Source organism: Lissotriton helveticus, chromosome 4_1, assembly GCF_964261635.1.
Source record: "Lissotriton helveticus chromosome 4_1, aLisHel1.1, whole genome shotgun sequence".
Classification (NCBI taxonomy): Eukaryota; Metazoa; Chordata; class Amphibia; order Caudata; family Salamandridae; genus Lissotriton; species Lissotriton helveticus.
The window spans coordinates 661,148,054-661,166,463 of record NC_136063.1 but is presented as its reverse complement, the minus strand read 5'-3'; the positions used below and the strand labels follow the sequence as shown (position 1 = coordinate 661,166,463).

The following is an 18,410-nucleotide window of genomic DNA, read 5'->3' as shown; positions in this document are numbered from 1 at the left end:
TTTTATACTGATGCAAAAATAGACAAATACATAAGAAAGTACAGTTGTTTCTCCCTGTGTGGCCCGCATGCATTCCACAATTGCAACAAACATTTTCCAGGTTCTCTTGCACAGGGAGAAGATGAAGACTTACAAAATTATTCAATCTGACATTTCTAAATTTGGATCTTAAAAGCAGTATTTGATATTATTTCTAAACATACTTTTTTTTACAGTACAAGTAGAAATGTGAAGAGTATCCAAACGAGTCTAAGCAATCAACAAAGTAGGTGAAATCCTTGTGCTTTATTTTTTGGGGGAATAATGTATTTCCCAACCCATTTAGTACATCAATTCCCCCCCAAAGTCCCCTTGCAAAATAAAACTGGAAGAATATTATTTAAAACTAACTTTTATAAACATTCACAAGTTATCAACATAAAAATTGCTTTTTAAGCAAACTTTGATATTAAAATAATAGAAGTTTCATTCCATCATAAAATCCCCTTGCAGGCAGAATATTGCGCTCCATCTGCTTCAGTACACAGGTTTTTGAGGTTGATCCGTACTGGATTGAATCAGCAGCACCCTGCGATTGATTATCGATAGGACATACTCTAAGACAAGTGGAAGTACCATTCCCTACTTCACAACGGGTTCCTAAAGTACAAATGCACTGTCATAACACGGTAACACCGGCGAGGTTAAAGGTAGCCCAGGTAAAAATCATCGAAAGTAAAGGCACTTCCATGCGGGCAACGCTTGTCTTTGAGTACATGCTGTATCACTGTTGTAAAAATACAACTACTATATTATTATTAATGCGCGGACTAACCATTGCTATCCGTCTTCCTTAGGAAAGTCACATATGGACAGTTAATCACCAGCAGCCGCAAGTGGCGTGCGCCTCGAAGCCCTCAGCAGAAGTAAAGGCTGTTATGTCCGTGGTAAAGTACGCCTGAGTATAACTTCCGGGTGAGGATCCTACCGACTCGACTCTAAAGGTCGTGCCACCACAGCTAGTACCTTTTTTTTCTTTAAATGCGTTTTAAATAAATAAATACTAATCACAGTGGAAGGGGGAGGGGCCTAGGGCTCGGGGGGCGGCTCGGAGAGCGACTGCAACAGATCCTTGTAGAAGCTCGAGTTCATGAACCGGGGGTAGGAGTCTCTGTGCATGAGGGTGTAGATCTGGAGCTGGGCGTCGTCGAACGTGCGCTGCGTCGGCTCCAGCATATTGCGGTTGATGACCTCTCGCACCCGGGAGTCCAGGCTGACCTGTGGGCGGAAAGAGAAAGACAGAGCTTTATGCATGTCGGGTGCGGTCATGGAGAGGTGATCAGGGACAGATGTATTGATGCAGAATGAGGTCTATCAACAACTGACTGCTAAGTGCAGAAGAATGCTCAATCCGAGCTGTAATTTCCAAACTTCTTAATTAATGAGAGCACCAAATGTACGCAGTTCAAAAGATAACATACAAACACTTATCTAATAACACAATTACCTCAATATAAAACAGGTTTCTTTTTTATTTATAGCGCGAGCTGAACCCGAAGGTATTGGGGCGCAGCACCAGTTACAAACAAAATGGTTTACATTACATTACAGTTACATTACAAAAGGAGGCGTTCATTTTTGGTAGACACGGGTAGATTAAGTGATTTGCCCAGAATCAGAGGATGTTGAGCCAACGACGAGACTCGAACCTGGTTCCCCATCTCCAAGGTTGGCAGTTCTGGCCGTTAGACCACATCCTTTCGGGTCGATAGATAAGAAAACAACCCCACCTCCTCTTCTATCTCCCAGCCCGCCATGAAAAGGCCGCAAGGAGGACGCCTTTCCCTAATTAATACTCCTAGCCGGACCCCCCACTGCCCACCTGCCCACCCCGAGGTCCCTCACACTGGGCAGCTCCCTTCTGGGGACCGACTAACAAGCGAACAAACAGCAAGGAACCTCCCGACCTGCTGGCTGCCGGTAGCTCCTGAGTATTGTTGCAGAGTAACCTGCTGCTGTTTTGTTGCTGAGTATAACATTGGTATTTAAAGGTCAGCAGAATGTTAATGACATACACTGCCTGGAGCCACCTCCATTCGCCTGCGCTCATTAAATGTATGTCAGAGCGTTTGTTGATTTAACTCAGCCGCCATGTTACAGTTTGAATGTGCATAGCAAAAAGTGCAACCCTGAGCTATGTTTATTTGTGCTTTGTAGCCTCTGCACAAAAGGCGCAGGGGCTGCAGTTTCTCATGCAAGCCTGTAGCCCCTTCACTAATACTGAATGTCAGATTGCGTGCTAATGTTAACTAAACTAAGTCAGAGGCAAAAAAGAGGGCTGCGCTGAAAATCCACCACTCTTGCATACATGCCAACATTTCAGAAGAGCAAAGTGGGAGATTTTGTAAAAAAAATCGGGAGAATGGGGCCTTTAATCGGGTTACTGTCATGTATGGGCTTTGGAAGTGTGCTGCTGCAGGATCGGACATTTGAAACGCAAATGCACGTTCTTTTTCTTACCTTTCAGAAGCATGTAGCACAATGGTAGGCAGAGAAAGGGTGATGCAAGTGTTGAACACTGCTTGGCCTGGCAGGTTGCTGGCAGTGCATTCACCCTACCGCCGCCCGCCCCTGAAACAGCTTCCTGGGTACACCACACAGCCGCCCGAGTACTTCACAGGTCTTTAAAAGAGCATGCGCTTGTTAATGAGGCTTAATTGTTTTTTCATCCCTTCTAGCCCCTGCATCGCCACTCTGACTTTTGCTGCAAGAATTAGCACGTTACACAATACCAAACCCTGTCAGCTGAAACCCCTGAGGAATCGGGTTTTTGTTTGCAGGAATCGGGAGGCGGGAGGCTAGCCTTCAAATCGGTAGTCTCACGCCTGAATCGGGAGGGTTGGCATGTCTGCTCATGAGACATCTAGCGCCCTGCCCCAACACCCGCAGAGAGGAGCATGGGTGGTCTCAAGGCTTTCTTTACTTACCACCTCAGTGGAGGAGGTTGGTCCCGGCCCGATCACCATTCCGGAGGTCAGGATTGTACAGTCGCAGAGTGTGTCGGTGGCAGTGTTGTACTGCACAGACACTGTCCGTTAAGATGCTTAGTACTGCCCTTACACGGGTGGAAGTTATAAATGTACTGGATCCGTGTCGTAAAAGTAACATTTAATCATTAATGAAGGAAACATACAAACACATGGACGGTATACAGAGTTCAGGGAAATCAGTTCCTTTTTACTCTTGAGATGAATCAGTCAAATTATACACGGCTGTCCAACAAAATAAAGAATGTAGGACTGTAAAACACTTAGTGGCTGATCGTGCTTAGTGACATGGTGCTGTACACAAATAATAACATAAGGGACATATAATCACACAAATGGACGAGATATTTTACACAAATGTCCAACATTAGATGCATTAACCACAGCAGGATAATGTATTCCTTATTCTTGTTGTGGGGTAGCGTGGACAAGTTGAACTAATAACGTCGATGTTTCGACCCTAAGATGTAGTGCAGATTCATAAGCATCTATGGCGGGTCTTCATCAGGACGAGAAAAGATAAAACAGCCTGGTGGACCGGAAGTGTAGTGATTTACTTCCTGGTATAATATTCGTGGAGGTGCCAGCCGACACCATTCATGGTCGTCTGTTCTATGCAGGCGTGATTTTAATTCATCACCATCCGGTGGAAATAGGGATGCGTGCCGCCGTAGCGATCACCCAGAATAGAGAGAGTCAGGAGAAAGACGTCCTCAACCATCTTGTGCTTATTGCGAGCCCAAGATGGACAAGGGCGTCTTTCTCCTGACTCTCTCTATTCTGGATGATTGCTACGGCGGCACGCATCCTTATTTCCACCGGATGGTGAGGAATTAAAATCACACCTGCATAGAACAGACGACCATGAATGGTGTCGACTGACACCTCCACGAATAATATTTCAGAAAGTAAATCACTTCACTTCCGGTCCACCAGGCTGTCTTATCTTTTCCTGTCCTGATGAAGACCCGCCATAGATGCTTATGAATCTGCACTACATCTTAGGGTCGAAACGTCGACGTTGTTAGTTTAGCTTGTCCACGCTACCCCACAACTAGATTAAGGAATACATTATCCTGCTGTGGTTTATGCATCTAATGTTGGACATTTGTGTAAAATATCTCGTCTCGTCTCGTGTGAATATATGTTCCTTATGTTATTATTTGTGTACAGCACCATGTCACTAAGCTCGATCAGTCACTAAGTGTTTCACAGTCCTACATGCTTTATTTTGTTGGACAGCCATGTATAATTTGACTGATTCATCACAAGAGTAAAAAGGAACTAATTTCCCTGAACTCTGTATACCATCCATGTGTTTGTGTGTTTCCTTCATTAATGATTAAATGTTATTTTTACGACACAGACCAGTACATTTGAAACTAAGGGGCAGATTTATGTCGGACTTGTGCCACGTTTACGCCGCCGTTGCGTCACGCAACGGCGCGGAAACGTGGTGCATCCCTGCGACCTATTTACAACGTGACGCATCTAGGCAGATGCGTCACGTTGTAAAGCCCTGCGCCACATGAAACCTGCGTCAGGTTTCATGTGGGCGTTCTGTCGCAGGGTGGGCGTTCCCTCATAGGAAAGCCCCGTAAAACTGACGCAGTGAAATCTACAAGATTTCACTGAGTCAGTTTTACGACGCTGCTGGGTCAAATCCTTACGCCTGCTTAAAGCAGGCGTAAGGAGTGACGCACCACGTTATGTATGGGTGGCCTCTGTACATTGCAGGAGTTGCGTCGCACTTGCGACGCTACTCCAGCAATGCGCCGCCCGTACACCACAAGATGCGTCACGCATCTGCCCTTCATTGCACCATGGTGCGCCGCATTGTAAATGCGGCACATCTGTGGTGCCGCAAGGAGGGAATTGTGTGACGCATCAGTTCTGGCGCATCCCTGCTGATTTGCAGAGATGCGCCAGAACTCATAAATCTGCCCCTGAGTATACCTGACTCCCGACAGAACCACTGTTATTGTTTTGCATACATACCCAGGTTCTGAGGGTTACTGGGTTACCCCATTATCTTTAATGGCTTACATGGGTGGAGGCTTTGTGGGATTGCAGTTGCACTTGTCAAACCTTTATGCTTCTCTTCGTAAGTAGGGCAGACCACCATCAAAGCTTGCCGTAGCCATGGTGCTCTGCAAGCTTTCTGCACAAGTGCATGCATGGCTTCTATTGCTTTGCTTTCCAAGAGGTTACTTCATGGATCCTCCAGGGTGCTTTGTGGTCGACCAGGCTCTACGATACAACACGCTATGCTAAGACACATTTGATTGGGTTAGAAATATAAATGGCTTGAGATGATCTGACTTTATAAACCACGGGTACCTCCACAGAATTGTGGATATCTATCCACAGAGCAACCAGGATCACTCGGAGAAACCTCTTAGGATACAAAGGGAAGATGGTCGAAAATAGGGTTACATTTGTCATCAGATTAATCCGCAGTTAGACTCGGCGAGCGTAAGGTAAGTGGTTTTATTTAAAAAAAAAAATTGACCTCTTCCGTCGTCTGTCTAATCCCTACCAGCTCACCGCTCTTACCTGTGCCGGCCGCCACTGGCCCCATCAACATTCAATAATCAAAGCCATGAGAAATGACTAACTCTGCCTAGGTGTGCCAGCCCCTTTGAGTCATCAACCTAACATGTTGCTGAGCCTGACCCTGCCCTAGCATTCTTTTTGTGACACCAGCAGAGTTTGTGACCGACTGCCTCCCAAATCGTACAAAGGCACTCATCGACCATATAATTGACTGTGCCAGAGCCATACAATGTGACAGACTCTTGCTAGCCCGCACTGCCTGCCCACAAACACTGAGTCACCATGGGACTAACCACACATTTGTACTACTTATCTTTCCGGTGCTTTTATCTGAACGTCACATACAGAAGCTCCTAATATGGGGTGCTCAGAGGTGCACCTAGAATGTAACAGAGTCAATCCAAGGGCTACTGATCTATTTTGACAGGTTCGACCCAATCCTGCAGGCCTTGTACGCAGGCCTTAGAGGCAGCCATGACATCTGACTGTATTTTATCACTGAAACAGACTCTGCAGCCCTTCAGATCGCCTCCGAGATATATGCCTCTTGACTCTACCTCATCCGTGCAAGCCTCTTTGAAGTGAAACCGCTGCCTGGAGACTTCATCCCTCCACGTCTCTGCCTGAATTCTACTGGAATTAAAGGACATCGCATTACCCCGGAGACCGAACAAAACGTTCATTTGCATACACCCGGTGCAGGCATTGTTAAGTTCCAGTGTGTGCTATGCATAACGTTTGAGTGAATGAATGTTACAATAAGGGGCACGTGCTTTGCACATACGAACATTGCTACAGAGCAATGATCTTCAATCTTTTTAAAGCCACGCCAACCTCTTGTAAAACAATTTCATTTCCCCACCTCCTCCCGAATGACATTCAAGATCATTTTATAAAATTGGCAGCTCTGAAAATATTTAGGATATCAGAATTTGCAGTATTGTTTAGTTATTTATGTTAACAATGTAACAAAAGAAAAATACGCCAACATGCTACTGGCAGCCTACTCTCCCTAAAAATGTAAACGTATCCATAGTGTGACACTACAATATGACACCACTTTAACACCTACAGCATATGGGTGACAGAAACATTACTAATGGTCCAATCCGGAGTGGCAGGCAATTCGCAAGTTAAACCCAGTGCAGGCATTTCAAATTTAGTGAAGTTAAAATAGGGCAGCCGTGGCGGTGTGTGTGTGTGTATGTGTGTGTGGGAAGGGCGGGGGGGGGTGGGCCAAAGGTTTAGGGGCATTCAAAATATTTGTGATTTACTAATAATTTTGACAACATTTGATTGATCTGCATGCCACTTGGCAGAGACTTAGGGGGTCATTATCCTATCGGATAATGGGACCGCCCGCCATAAGGGCGGGGTCCCGTGGGGGGTATTAGGATGCACCCGCCACAGTTGCGGGCGCATACTGCATTTTCAACATTGTGGTGGACGGTGCTCTCAGCACCGCCCACCACAATGCTAAAAATGCATGTATGCATTTGCATACACAAAGCGGCAGGCACCGCGCGGTGCCTGCCGCATTGCGTATGCAAATGCAGGGGGGTACCACCGGTATCCCCCATGTGCACCCCCCACCTCGCCTTCACCATGGGGGCCCGCAGTGGGCCCCAAAAGTGAAGACCACCTGCCTTTAATGCCGCCACGGAAAGGCATCTGTTTTGGCCCATGCAAATATGGCTGGCGGTGTCTGATAGACACCGCCACCATATTAAACCTTTTCCGCCCCGCCCGCATGGCAGTGGCGATCCGCCAGACATCCTAATGGGCCCTTTAGCCTGTGCAGCCTTTTTTTGGTGCCACACTAGATTGGCGGGCCATCACAGAAACATTTCTGTTGGCACCACCATTACCCAAAATGATCGGAAAAACATAATGAACAAGCATTTGCAATGCAATAGGTCTCGCTTTTGCAAGCCTTTAAGCGATTGGCATTGTAAATAACAAGGCCTTTTATTTATGTGTTCTAAACCCAACACATATATAAAATGCCAATAGCTCAAACTCTCGCAAATGCGAGAGCACTTTAATGTTGGACGCTCCCCTTTCTTTCGACTCTGATCATGGTATTCAGGTAACAGTGACCAGCGCCTGAACAAAGAAGCACTGACAATATTAAAGTGAAAGCGTTCACAGAAAGCCACTGAAGTGAAAGTGGCACGAGCTATTAATTAATAAAATAAATAAGCGCGCCCACTAATGTGAAAGAGGATGCCTGTAAAATAAATTATTAAAAAAGTGCGGCTGCTAAACTGAAAGCGGACAGCGCCGTAAATTAAAAAATTGAATAAGTGCAGCCGCTATAGTTAAAGTTGACCTCATAGTAAGTTAAATAAAAAATACAGTAGTAAGCGTGTGGCGTGCAGCGTTTTCGTGGGTGGAATAGGGGAAAAGCATTATGGAAAATAGTGCTCACCAACTTATAGAGCAGAGCATATAACAACACGAGTAAAAGGTCCAGGTCTAATGGGCCGTAACAAATGTAGACAAGGCGGTACCAAGGAGGAATTAACAGGCCTCATAATGAATCAGACGCCAGCGTTTACAAAGGACAAAGGCACAGGCCAATTAAAAATATGGGTGGAGAGTGGGTGGGGCTTCTAGTGCATCCCCTAATACAGCATGCCTCGCAGAGCGAGCAGTGCATGCGTGCTGCCGCTAGGCTCGACCTAAAAATGGGCTTTCATAACTACTGAAATATATATTTTGAAATGTTTGTACAGTTTGTGTAATAGCTATTTAAATGTGTTTTAAAAAAAAAAACCTGACACCTTACATACAGCCTTTCATTTCACACTTTGTAGAGCATGTCAGACAGTTGGATTTACAAAATCCTGGAATTCTGCAGTCAGAGAAAGAAAAGTAATAGTAACAAGATGTTAACTGACTTCTGACCAGTCTCTATACACATAGCAAATGTGACAAGATAAAAAAAATTAAAAAAAAGTAATGGCATCTCTATTGCTCCTTCGCTATTAGTGAACAGAACACTTGTTTTTTGTCAGCAAGCCAGAACGGGAGAGTTGATCCTAAATGTAGCTCGCCCTGAAAATCGGACTCACCATAGCGAGTGGGCAAATATATCTCTCGAGGCTTGCTCCCAGTCATTGGCGCACAAGACCGGAGCATCCCTTTGGTTCTTTCATCCCACACACTAGAGGTGGGTGACCCGCTTAAATCTGGAGCCAGAGGTCGAGCTCAGCTCGAAGTCCTCTTGGAACATCCAGCCCAAAACTGTCTAAGGTTTAATGTGGCTCTGCCTGCCACCCACGCTGCCATCACCAACCAACAATTTTTTTTAAAAAAAGAGAAAAAAAGCACCAAGAATTGGTGTTGAAAATGAGCTTGAGATAGCCGGGATCAATCCTGGCTTTCCCGCAATGAATAATTCTAGTGATTCTTGCCAATTATCAGATTTTATAGTCTCTTTTTTCTTTATTACATGTGAGTACCTTCCAAAATATGAACGCACGGTGGGCGCTATACAAAAATATTCTGAAGTATCAAGGTGAAACACTTCTGCATGTTAAAGTAATACCTTTAAAAAAAAATCACAAAATGTAAAGAGCCTGTCCTATCTTTACTTGAATTGTGTTGCTTTATTTAGCTGCCAGCTGCTTCCAGGGCTCGACTCTTCCTTGTAATTTGTTGGCTCATGCACCTCTACCCAACATGTAGGTTCGTAAGCACACTTTCTGCCAGCAATGCATGAAAGCGTCCTTGCCTTAAAGCTGACGGGGACCGCAGCGCATTGTGGGCCTCCGTTTCAGACTGTGCAAATCAGGACTACTCGGCTAATACAGTAAAATGCATAGTGCTTTAAATGAGCAGGTGCTTCATACCTGTGCTTCTATATTGTGAAAGGGAGAGCACCTGCACTTCTCAGTAGCACACAGGTACTCTGGGACAGCAAGCTTCCACACTTCTCAATAGCACACACGCACTCTGGGTGAGTAGGTGCACTTCTATAATTCCAGTTCAATCAGTGATAGTCCATGGAGGTTCGATTAAGAGCGTGAAGCAGTCAGTCCGAACTGGCCATGTGGCGTGCCCCTCCACGGTGACTCTGTACTGATTCATAGCGCCCGAGGCTGCCAGACCTCTTGTTGACTCAGTGTTCACTCAAGATGTAACTTTTACAACCTTTCACAACTACCTGTGATTTCTAGGAAGAGACCACCCCGCTTCCTGCTCTGGGACAGAATCTAGAGGTACAGAGAGGAATGCATGTTCTTAACACGTCCTCTTTGGCCATACATTGAAATACAGCTTTCCTGTGCTGTGTTATGTTATGTTAAGTGTAATTTATAAAGCGCACTGACACCGAAGCTTCCTGGCGCTGACAGACAGAACAGATGAGGGGGGAGCATAGATAACAAGTTCTAGCCAAAGATGGGGAAAAGGTGGGTTTTAACATTTTTCTGAAGGTCAGGAGGGAAGGGGAGGATTTGATTGGGAGAGGGAGGAGATTCCAAAGCACAGGAGCTAGGTAGGAGAAACGGCGGCCGCCGAATCTCTTAGTTTTACTCTTGGGCGTGATCAGCAGATCGCGGTGGGCTGATCGGAGATTGCGTGTGGGACAGTGAGGGCGAATGAGGGATTTTAGGAAGGCGGGACCAGGGCAGTGAAGTGCTTTGAAGGTGAGGCATGCCACCTTGAAGGCGACCCTTCGATCGACTGGGAGCCAGTGGAGGCTCGTGAGTAGAGGCTTAGCTGATTGCCATCTGGGGGTTCCATGAATCAAGCGGGCCGCTTGATTCTGGACAACTTGGAGACGTTGTATCAGGAATTGCGGCAGGCCGTGGTAGATGGCATTAGAAAAATCCAGATGGGAAAGTACCAGCGAAATAACGGTTTGGGTAAGTGCCGCCGGGGGAAGAAGGGAACGAACTTTGCGGATCCTCCGAAGTTGATACATGCAAGAGGAGACCACCGCTCCAACTTGAGCTCTGAGGGAGAGCTCGGTGTCAATGATGACGCCCAGACTCTTTACTGTTTTTACTGGGGTGGGGGGGAGCCAAACTCTGGGGGCCAGAACTGTGGACCCCAGTAGGTGTGACTGAGTCCAGGGAGGAGGAGCTCGGTTTTGCCGGGGTTCAACTTCAATTGGTTCTGGTTCATCCAGAGTTGGATGTGAATCATGGCTCCGTGGAAGGTTTTGATGGCATGTGGTGAATTGAGAGAAAAGATGATTTGTAGGTCGTCAGCGTAGTTATAAGTGACAATATCCCATTTCGAAAGTGACTGAATGAGTGGCCGAAGATAGAGATTGAAAAGGAGCGGGGAAAGGGAAGAGCCCTGGGGGACACCACAGGACGTGGGGGTTTGTTTGGCAGTGTAGGGACCTAGGCGGTGTTGCCATGATGGCTTCTCTAGGGGCACGGATAGGAGCCCGGATCCCTGGGCGGGGGTGCAAGGCTCTTGTTATAACACGCACTATAGTTGTGCTACATATTGTAGCCAGTGGTCGAAGTGGGCGGGAACGGAAGGGCACGGCGTGCTCCTACTTCTTTTATTAAAAAGATTCCGTTCCCCTACTTTTACTTTTCAAAAACTGTGTCTCAGGATGGCAGAAATAGCAAAGGCATTCAGGTAAGGCTCAGCTTAGACAAGGGCATCATCAGCGTATAAGCAAACTACATTGGTGGTCTTCCCCACCGTGATCCCCAGGGGCCAAGTGCTCGGGACAGCATCACTGCCATCAGCTCCACCGCCAGAACGAACAGTAGCAGTGACAGAGGACACCCCTGTCTAGTGCCCCTATGCAACTGGAATCTACCAGAGACCACACTACCCATCCTCACTCTGGCACCTGGGTCAGTGTAGAGTAGTTTAACCCATTGTAAATACTTGGGACGGAGCCTGTCTTCTCCAGTACCTGCCGGAGCTAGCCCTAGGCCACTGAGTCAAATGCTTGTTTGATGTCAAGAAATGCCAGGACATAAGCATCTCCCTGTAGATGTGGCACATAATAACCATGTGATAGCCGCCGCAAATTTTATAGGGTGCTTCTCTTTGGAATAAATCCACACTGATCAGCGTGTATTAAAGTTGAAAGGTGGGGCAACAGTCCGATGAGGATTTTTAAGATCCACATTTAACAGTGAAAGTGGTCTATACGATGAGGCCTCCATGCAGATACTGCCTAGTTGAATTTCTTTGTATGAGTGTTTACTATGTCACAATCTCATTGGTGTGTTGGAATCAATTCTTCTTAATTGTCTCAATCAGATGCAATGACAGATTGTCACTGATGGCTGGTCAGGGCAGAAATAGGTGTGTACAGGTTGTATGCAGAAGATTAGTCTCACATTTTGTCCAGGTTGTTCTTTTGTCTTGGGGCAGCAATGGAGAAGGCTTGATTCCAAGTTCTTGTGGGGCATGGCTTTTGAATCGGTATATTTATGGTACTGGTGGGCAAACCTTTGAAGCAAGGGATGGATTTATTAGTGGTCCATTTATGAATTTGTCCAAGCACCCCCTCTCTCCACCGAGTTACCCGTATCAGGGAATGGGTAACTTTTGTGAGGTGGGGGATTGTGGAAATAATCCAGAATATGGGTGTTTGAGAATTAACCTATGGCAAATCTTTATTCCCCCACTTGTTTTAGACCAAGAGATTTCAGTGGCTGAGATATCCTGATGAAGCAGTATATTGCCCTAAGACTGAGTGTGGATTCTTTTTTATCTAATTATATAAGCGGAGATCAGTTATTGAAAATAAATCAATCACACCCGAGTTCATTATGAGAGTTAGAGAAGCTGGCCGACAGAATGCACTTGAACTATAAAATGTAAAAGGCGTTTTCCCTAAATCTAGTGAGAAAATAAAATTGAGCAGAGTCATGCAATCAAGAAGAGATTGAAGCTCAATGTCATAATCTGAGATAGCAGCAGCCACTTGTGGTACACAGGCATGCAGGACAGAATTACTGTGGGTTGTAGAAAGCAAATTCCATTGGAATTCAGCATTGCTTTGTGACCTATTTAACTACCGAATTAACAAGAAGCAACATTTGCAGTGATGCATTAGCAAGTAATGTACTCTGTGGAGTTTCATGTGCTGAATTTCAAGTGGAATCAGATGCAATTTAAAAACAAAAAATGAATTATTTAAAACTTGGAAGTTCACACATATGTACACTTTAACCTAGGGGCACCAACCACTGTATTTTACAGATATTGTTGGCTACTCGACTAGAACTCCATATGAAGAGTGCTTCATTTCCCCCTTGCACAGACTTGATATCATGAGCATTTGCAGAATTACTAACTTTTACACAAAACATATTGTGGAATTTTAATCTGCTGCGAAATGCTTCCAAAATCCATAAAATCACAATCAACATTTTCCACCAATATGTTTTAAAAACAATGGACAGAATCCTTTTAAAATGGAATAATGATTTTGCAAAATAATAACTTGTTGTTTTCTTTCGAAAATACAATATATCTCTGTTGAGAGATAAACAAGAACTGACAAAGCCAGAGGGTCCGGTTTTAACGTGATAATGCATGTGACACACATTCACAAATGCTGATTTGCTGTGTTTCATTCACACATGCTGTTTAGCATATTAAAGTCAGACCAATTGTCTGTCAGACTACAAAAGAACAACAACAGTGCAAAGTGATGACCAATTTCCAAAACAAGTAATAATCCAGTGACAAATGAAGTCAGTGTGATTTTCCATCTGGGATATAGGTTCCATAATTCAACATTGTAACAGTATCTAAACATATTCAGAGATGGGTTGTCGGGTTAAAATCACCCAATCAGTTTTAAGCTCAGCAGGGATGTGGAGTTCAACTTCAAAATTTACTTTGATTTTTGTTACCACAAACACTTGTTTCTGTTAACTCCTGGAGGGGGTAGCTCGTGTACTGTTTAAAATGTCCTTTTACTGTGTATACTGAGCTGTTTGTATTACACTCACATGTGACTGTTAGTGTTATTTAATGGGTAGATCGAAATTCCAATATAGACACGTATTTTATAACATAAATCACAAATTATTTATCACACTAAATGAGATCTATTAGACAAATGTAATCTTGGCGTAATCCTCATTTGTCTACGTATTATTTTTTCCCACAGATGCTGTCAGTGCCACGCGCAACAAAAACATTCGATTTCATTAGTGAGCCATTTTTCTCTCACTCTACCTGTCAAATAGTCAGTTGATGGGAATAAATCACCTCAACATGGCCATCAACAACACCTCCACCTATGTTTTCATCTTTCTTCAAAACAGAACAAGTATCACTATTGTAGGCTCAGGCAGGATTGTATTTAAGCTGGAATCATGTGCGTAATTTTGCATTACTCTTCATGCGAAATTACTGCAATGTTGCTACCTCGCCATGTTGCATAGTTATGCTGTGTTGGCAGTAAATGTTTACTGTGAATGCACGGGAACCCCATGAATGACAGGTTGTTTGCGGCGCTTTTATTTTTTACATTATGCTTTTTTAGCATGAATGCGTCAAAAGTAGAAGCGATGATGCATTTCTACCTAGGATACAGCACCAAATGCCAATTTTGTATTTTGCCTAATTATGCCTAATTAAAATTTTACAATCTGAGTAGAACAGAAACGTTGATTATCAAAGAAAACTGAAATTTCTCTCAGAGAATACTGGAATAGGCACATTCTCATGAGAGCTATGGCACTATTCATTGGACCACGGGGGACAGGACCCACCTACCATCAAGACATCCATTTTGTGTGAATCCAGCTTTAAAATAGTGTGGTATAGTGGGTGCAGGCAGTGTTAAATGTTATATTTTATGTATTTTGTTTTTTGATGCTTTGATAAATATCTAAATGGCCTAACATCAAATTGTTTCAAACCCTAATTCTAATTGAAACCAGGTGCAAATGAGGAGGGCTACCAGTTCATGTGTGCTAGCTACATGTTACATGTGTGGTTTAGGGGAAAGCACCCATCTAACACAACTTGGCCACCTGCTGCCATTTGATGCAGGGAAGTGTATCCTATGCATAACACTGCTGCTCACGTTTGCGCCATGCCACAAGGCTTTACATTCGTTAAACAGCATTTTTTTGCACGCGCGCTGCCATTGACATCATTAGTAGATGATTCTTTGTAAATGTGGCACTGCATACTTGTCTATGGGTCGCACAACGTAGTGCTATTCTTTACACACCACTGTGGTATATGAAGGGTAGTATAATTGTAGCAGAGTGGTGCAGCAGATATGACCATCATGGATACTAGCATGGAGTGCCAGCTATTGCCTACCGATGAGGATGTACTTGAGGAGGAAAAGTCTGCTTCAGAAGGCACATTTATTGACAGTATTCAAGGCCATTGGAAAACATTGTGCTTTCACTATAATGAATGTTCAGAGTATTATAAGCTGGCTTCTCACTGGGGAATCTGTGCAATAAATAGCCAAACAGTGACTGACTCTTTTCTGGGATACAGACATACAACTCTTTGCTTGCCAAAGCTTCCATTGGACAAATAGCATTATGACATGAAGGAGCTATCTGCAATTGAACCAGGAAACGAGAATTGGCAGAGGCGGGACATGTAATAATTCTAGTCGTTCTCATAAATCCCCCACTGCCAAGTTCGTTTTGCCTGTTGGTGGGGTAGGGTGCTGGTAGGAGGGAGTTGAAATGGACTTGGCTGCTCCTCTTGCACTTTCTCCCACTTCCCTACCTCCCACCAACAGAAAAAAAATGGCCTGAGATGGTGGATCTGGCTAGGGCAGTGCGGGGGCATCAGTACAAATGGTCCCTCCTATAGCTTAACCCACCAAAATGATGATCCTTGGATTTACCTGGGATGGGCTAGGGAACCTATTCAGGACCATTAATGTGTGATTTCACTAATGATGTCACATACATATATGTATGAGGTGGCCTGCAAGTGAGCACAGGCCATCTCATTAGGAGCTTAATAATGCTCAGAAAGGATTGGGCAATGGCAAACTGTCTCACAGCTCCCCCAAGGAGTTTGACCTCCCATCGGTGGGAGAAAACATATAAACAATAGATGCAAGCCTAGAGGAATCCATTGGCAACCATAATGTATATATCGCTCTGAAGGGCATCCTGGAAACACCCAATGGCAGCCAAGGTGTTTAAAAGTTTAGTGCTCTGTCAGCATTTGAACTCTTGGACGATTACTTAGTGGGTCCTTATAAATTGATGGACTTATCTGTCTTTCTGGTAGCATCTAATCCACTGATCCCCTCCCCTCTTCATCCAATGGGTTGATTTGGCATCCATTCAACTCAGGACACACTTATATTCGTGTTATTTTGGACACATTGTTATGTAATTTGTTCTTTATTACTTTTTCACCCGCTTTTTTCACCTCTTGTAAATTCGTTTTCCGTGGAAAGATGAAAGAGTACTGATTGTTTCACTTGTAAACGTTTTCATTTAGTCCAGTCATTGTAACAAGAATTTCAATTCTACTAATTAGGAATAAAACCCCACATATTAAGTTACAAAATCATGCTATCTGAATTTTATTCTACTGAATTGCACTAAGTAATGAAGAAAATCCATCAGCATGGCAGAGAATAGTTACATTTGCAAGATAAAGAAAGGGAGAGCAAATGTAAGTATTCCAGTAGTGAGTGAACGTGATCTTGCCAACTGAAGTAAACACCTAGACTTTTACATTTGTGAATATCGACCTTCAACCTGCATGTACGTTCTTACCCTGGAAACAAATGCGGATTTACTCCTGCGGAAGGAATGGAAAGTGAATTTCCATGGTACGAAAGGTTATGTGGCACCCCCGTATTTTATGAGGGCACAAGCTACTGGGCTTCTCCACAGTGAAGCTTTTTTCCCTGTGTAGCAAAGACACTTAACTGTGCAAATGCACATTTGCTCATTATTTATGCTTGCAGCATTTCCCACCTGGTAAAAATTCTGCATACATAAATTTGTAAAAGACGGACAGATGATAGATGGAATGCAGAGCAAATCAAACATTCACCCCCAGTTAAGAGATTTGGTCTAAATCGATCGTTCTTTTGCTCACTATGCCACCCCAGTTTAGACCCAAATCAGTCTTGACCCTGTTCTTCATGGGAACAGTCCAGCCCGAACTGCCAAGCCAGGTCCTCCTTGGACCGGAAACAAGCTTCCTGGGACCGATTTCGGGGCATCACCCCTCATCAGCCATGCTAGCTTGAATCCAATGGCACAGTAGCCAGGAACCACATCTGGGCATACCCGGTGCTCTTAGGGCGAGAAAGCAAAAGACACACAGATGATGGACGGAATGCAGAGCAAATCAAACATTCACCACAGTCAAGAGAACTGGGTTAAATCCATCATTCTTTTGCTCTCCCTTCCACCCCAGTTTAGACCAGCCATGTGCAAATCAGTCTTGGCCCTGTTCCTCATTTATGCTTGCAGAATTTCACACCCTGTGAAAATTCTGCTTATATAAATTTGTGGCATTGACATACTCTTAGATTTTCAGAAGTACTCCTGAGAATCCCTTTAAAAATTAAAATTCCACTCCAAATGTAGGAGCAACCTTAACAAGGGCAGATCGCTTACATTTGCACAAAAGGCCTTGTCAGTCAGGCTATTAGACAGGAGTTACTGAAAATACATCTCAAATAACTTGGCATGCAAGATGCAGTATTGTTTATGATGTGCGTCTATGTTTGGTAGATACCGTGAAAACTCTCTACCGTATTCCTTAGGGAAGCTTGGTGTATGTTTAATTTGGAGGGCACTTAATATTTTAATACCAATTAAATAACAACTATTAAAATATTGAGATAAAACGATTTTTACCTCGAATAAAATGAACAGAGTTTGCTTTGTAGTATTTGCTACATGTTCCTGATCTTATGTTTTTTTATAGAGGCTGTGTGTGCCTAAAATTAATAATTTGTGTGTCCCCAATAGAGAATTAACATATATGGCAGTGTGGAAACTGTGACTGATGGCCCACTCATGATTTTGTCAAAATTTTGCCTCCCAACTGATGAACTTGTTAGATTTCTGAGCATATTCGGGAATGTTAAGATGTGTGAGGTGGCCTAAATTGAGGTAGGTACATTCCTTTTAATATACAGTGAGCTTAGGTATATCTAGTTCCTGGTGTCAGTTGTGCTGCATGGTGCAAAGAGTTCCATGCAAATTGCTAGTAGATTCATGGAGACATTTTGAAGGGCTTCAAAGTGAGTTAGTGTACTCTACCACAGAAGACTACAATGATCTAGGTGTTGAAAGGAATGCATCAATGACTACTTGTATCTTTCATGAAACCACAGTAAATTCGAAAGCCTAAGTGGAGAGGTTAATGATCATGCCTTTTCTGAAGCATATAAAAATGTTCTACTTTACCTTGAAAAATACGCCTCGCCTTTTAGTAAATAAATGCAAAACTTCACAGGCAGAAAGTACCTGGGACACATGCTTCTAAGATTTTGATGAAGGCCGATTCTTAGATGTAAGAAGAACAATTTTAGACTGATAATCTCTATCTGTATTTTATATCTATATTAGGCTTCCGACTTTTAAAACTGCAAATAATTGCCTTTGCACATTTCATTGAGTTCTTTAATGGGTTTATTGTTAATATATGTTCATGTTCATGAATTTTGCTCTTTGTTCAGTTCCTTTATTGTACAAGTGGATATTCTAGCTACTAACATGTATTGGACCAGGTTTCCCCACCCAGACGTATACAGGACTTCCAGACACTTTCAGATAAGATGAGACATTCGAGCTGTGTTGAGGTACCACTATGTTTGCCTTTAGTATTGGATATCAGTCCTATACCCATCATATGGATTAA

At 43.8% G+C, this 18,410-nt stretch overlaps 1 protein-coding gene across 2 annotated transcripts in view; it reads right to left on the bottom strand.

The window, feature by feature from the left end:
- Nucleotides 1–270: 270 nt before the first annotated feature.
- The window catches only part of RGS20 (regulator of G protein signaling 20), a 356,471-nt gene continuing 338,331 nt past the window's right edge, over nt 271–18,410 (bottom strand). For both annotated transcript variants that reach the window (XM_078685657.1, XM_078685658.1), the window contains exon 5: nt 271–1,257. In XM_078685657.1, coding sequence (XP_078541783.1) covers nt 1,069–1,257 — 189 coding nt within the window. In that variant the 3' untranslated portion in view covers nt 271–1,068. The remainder of the gene's footprint in view (nt 1,258–18,410) is intronic.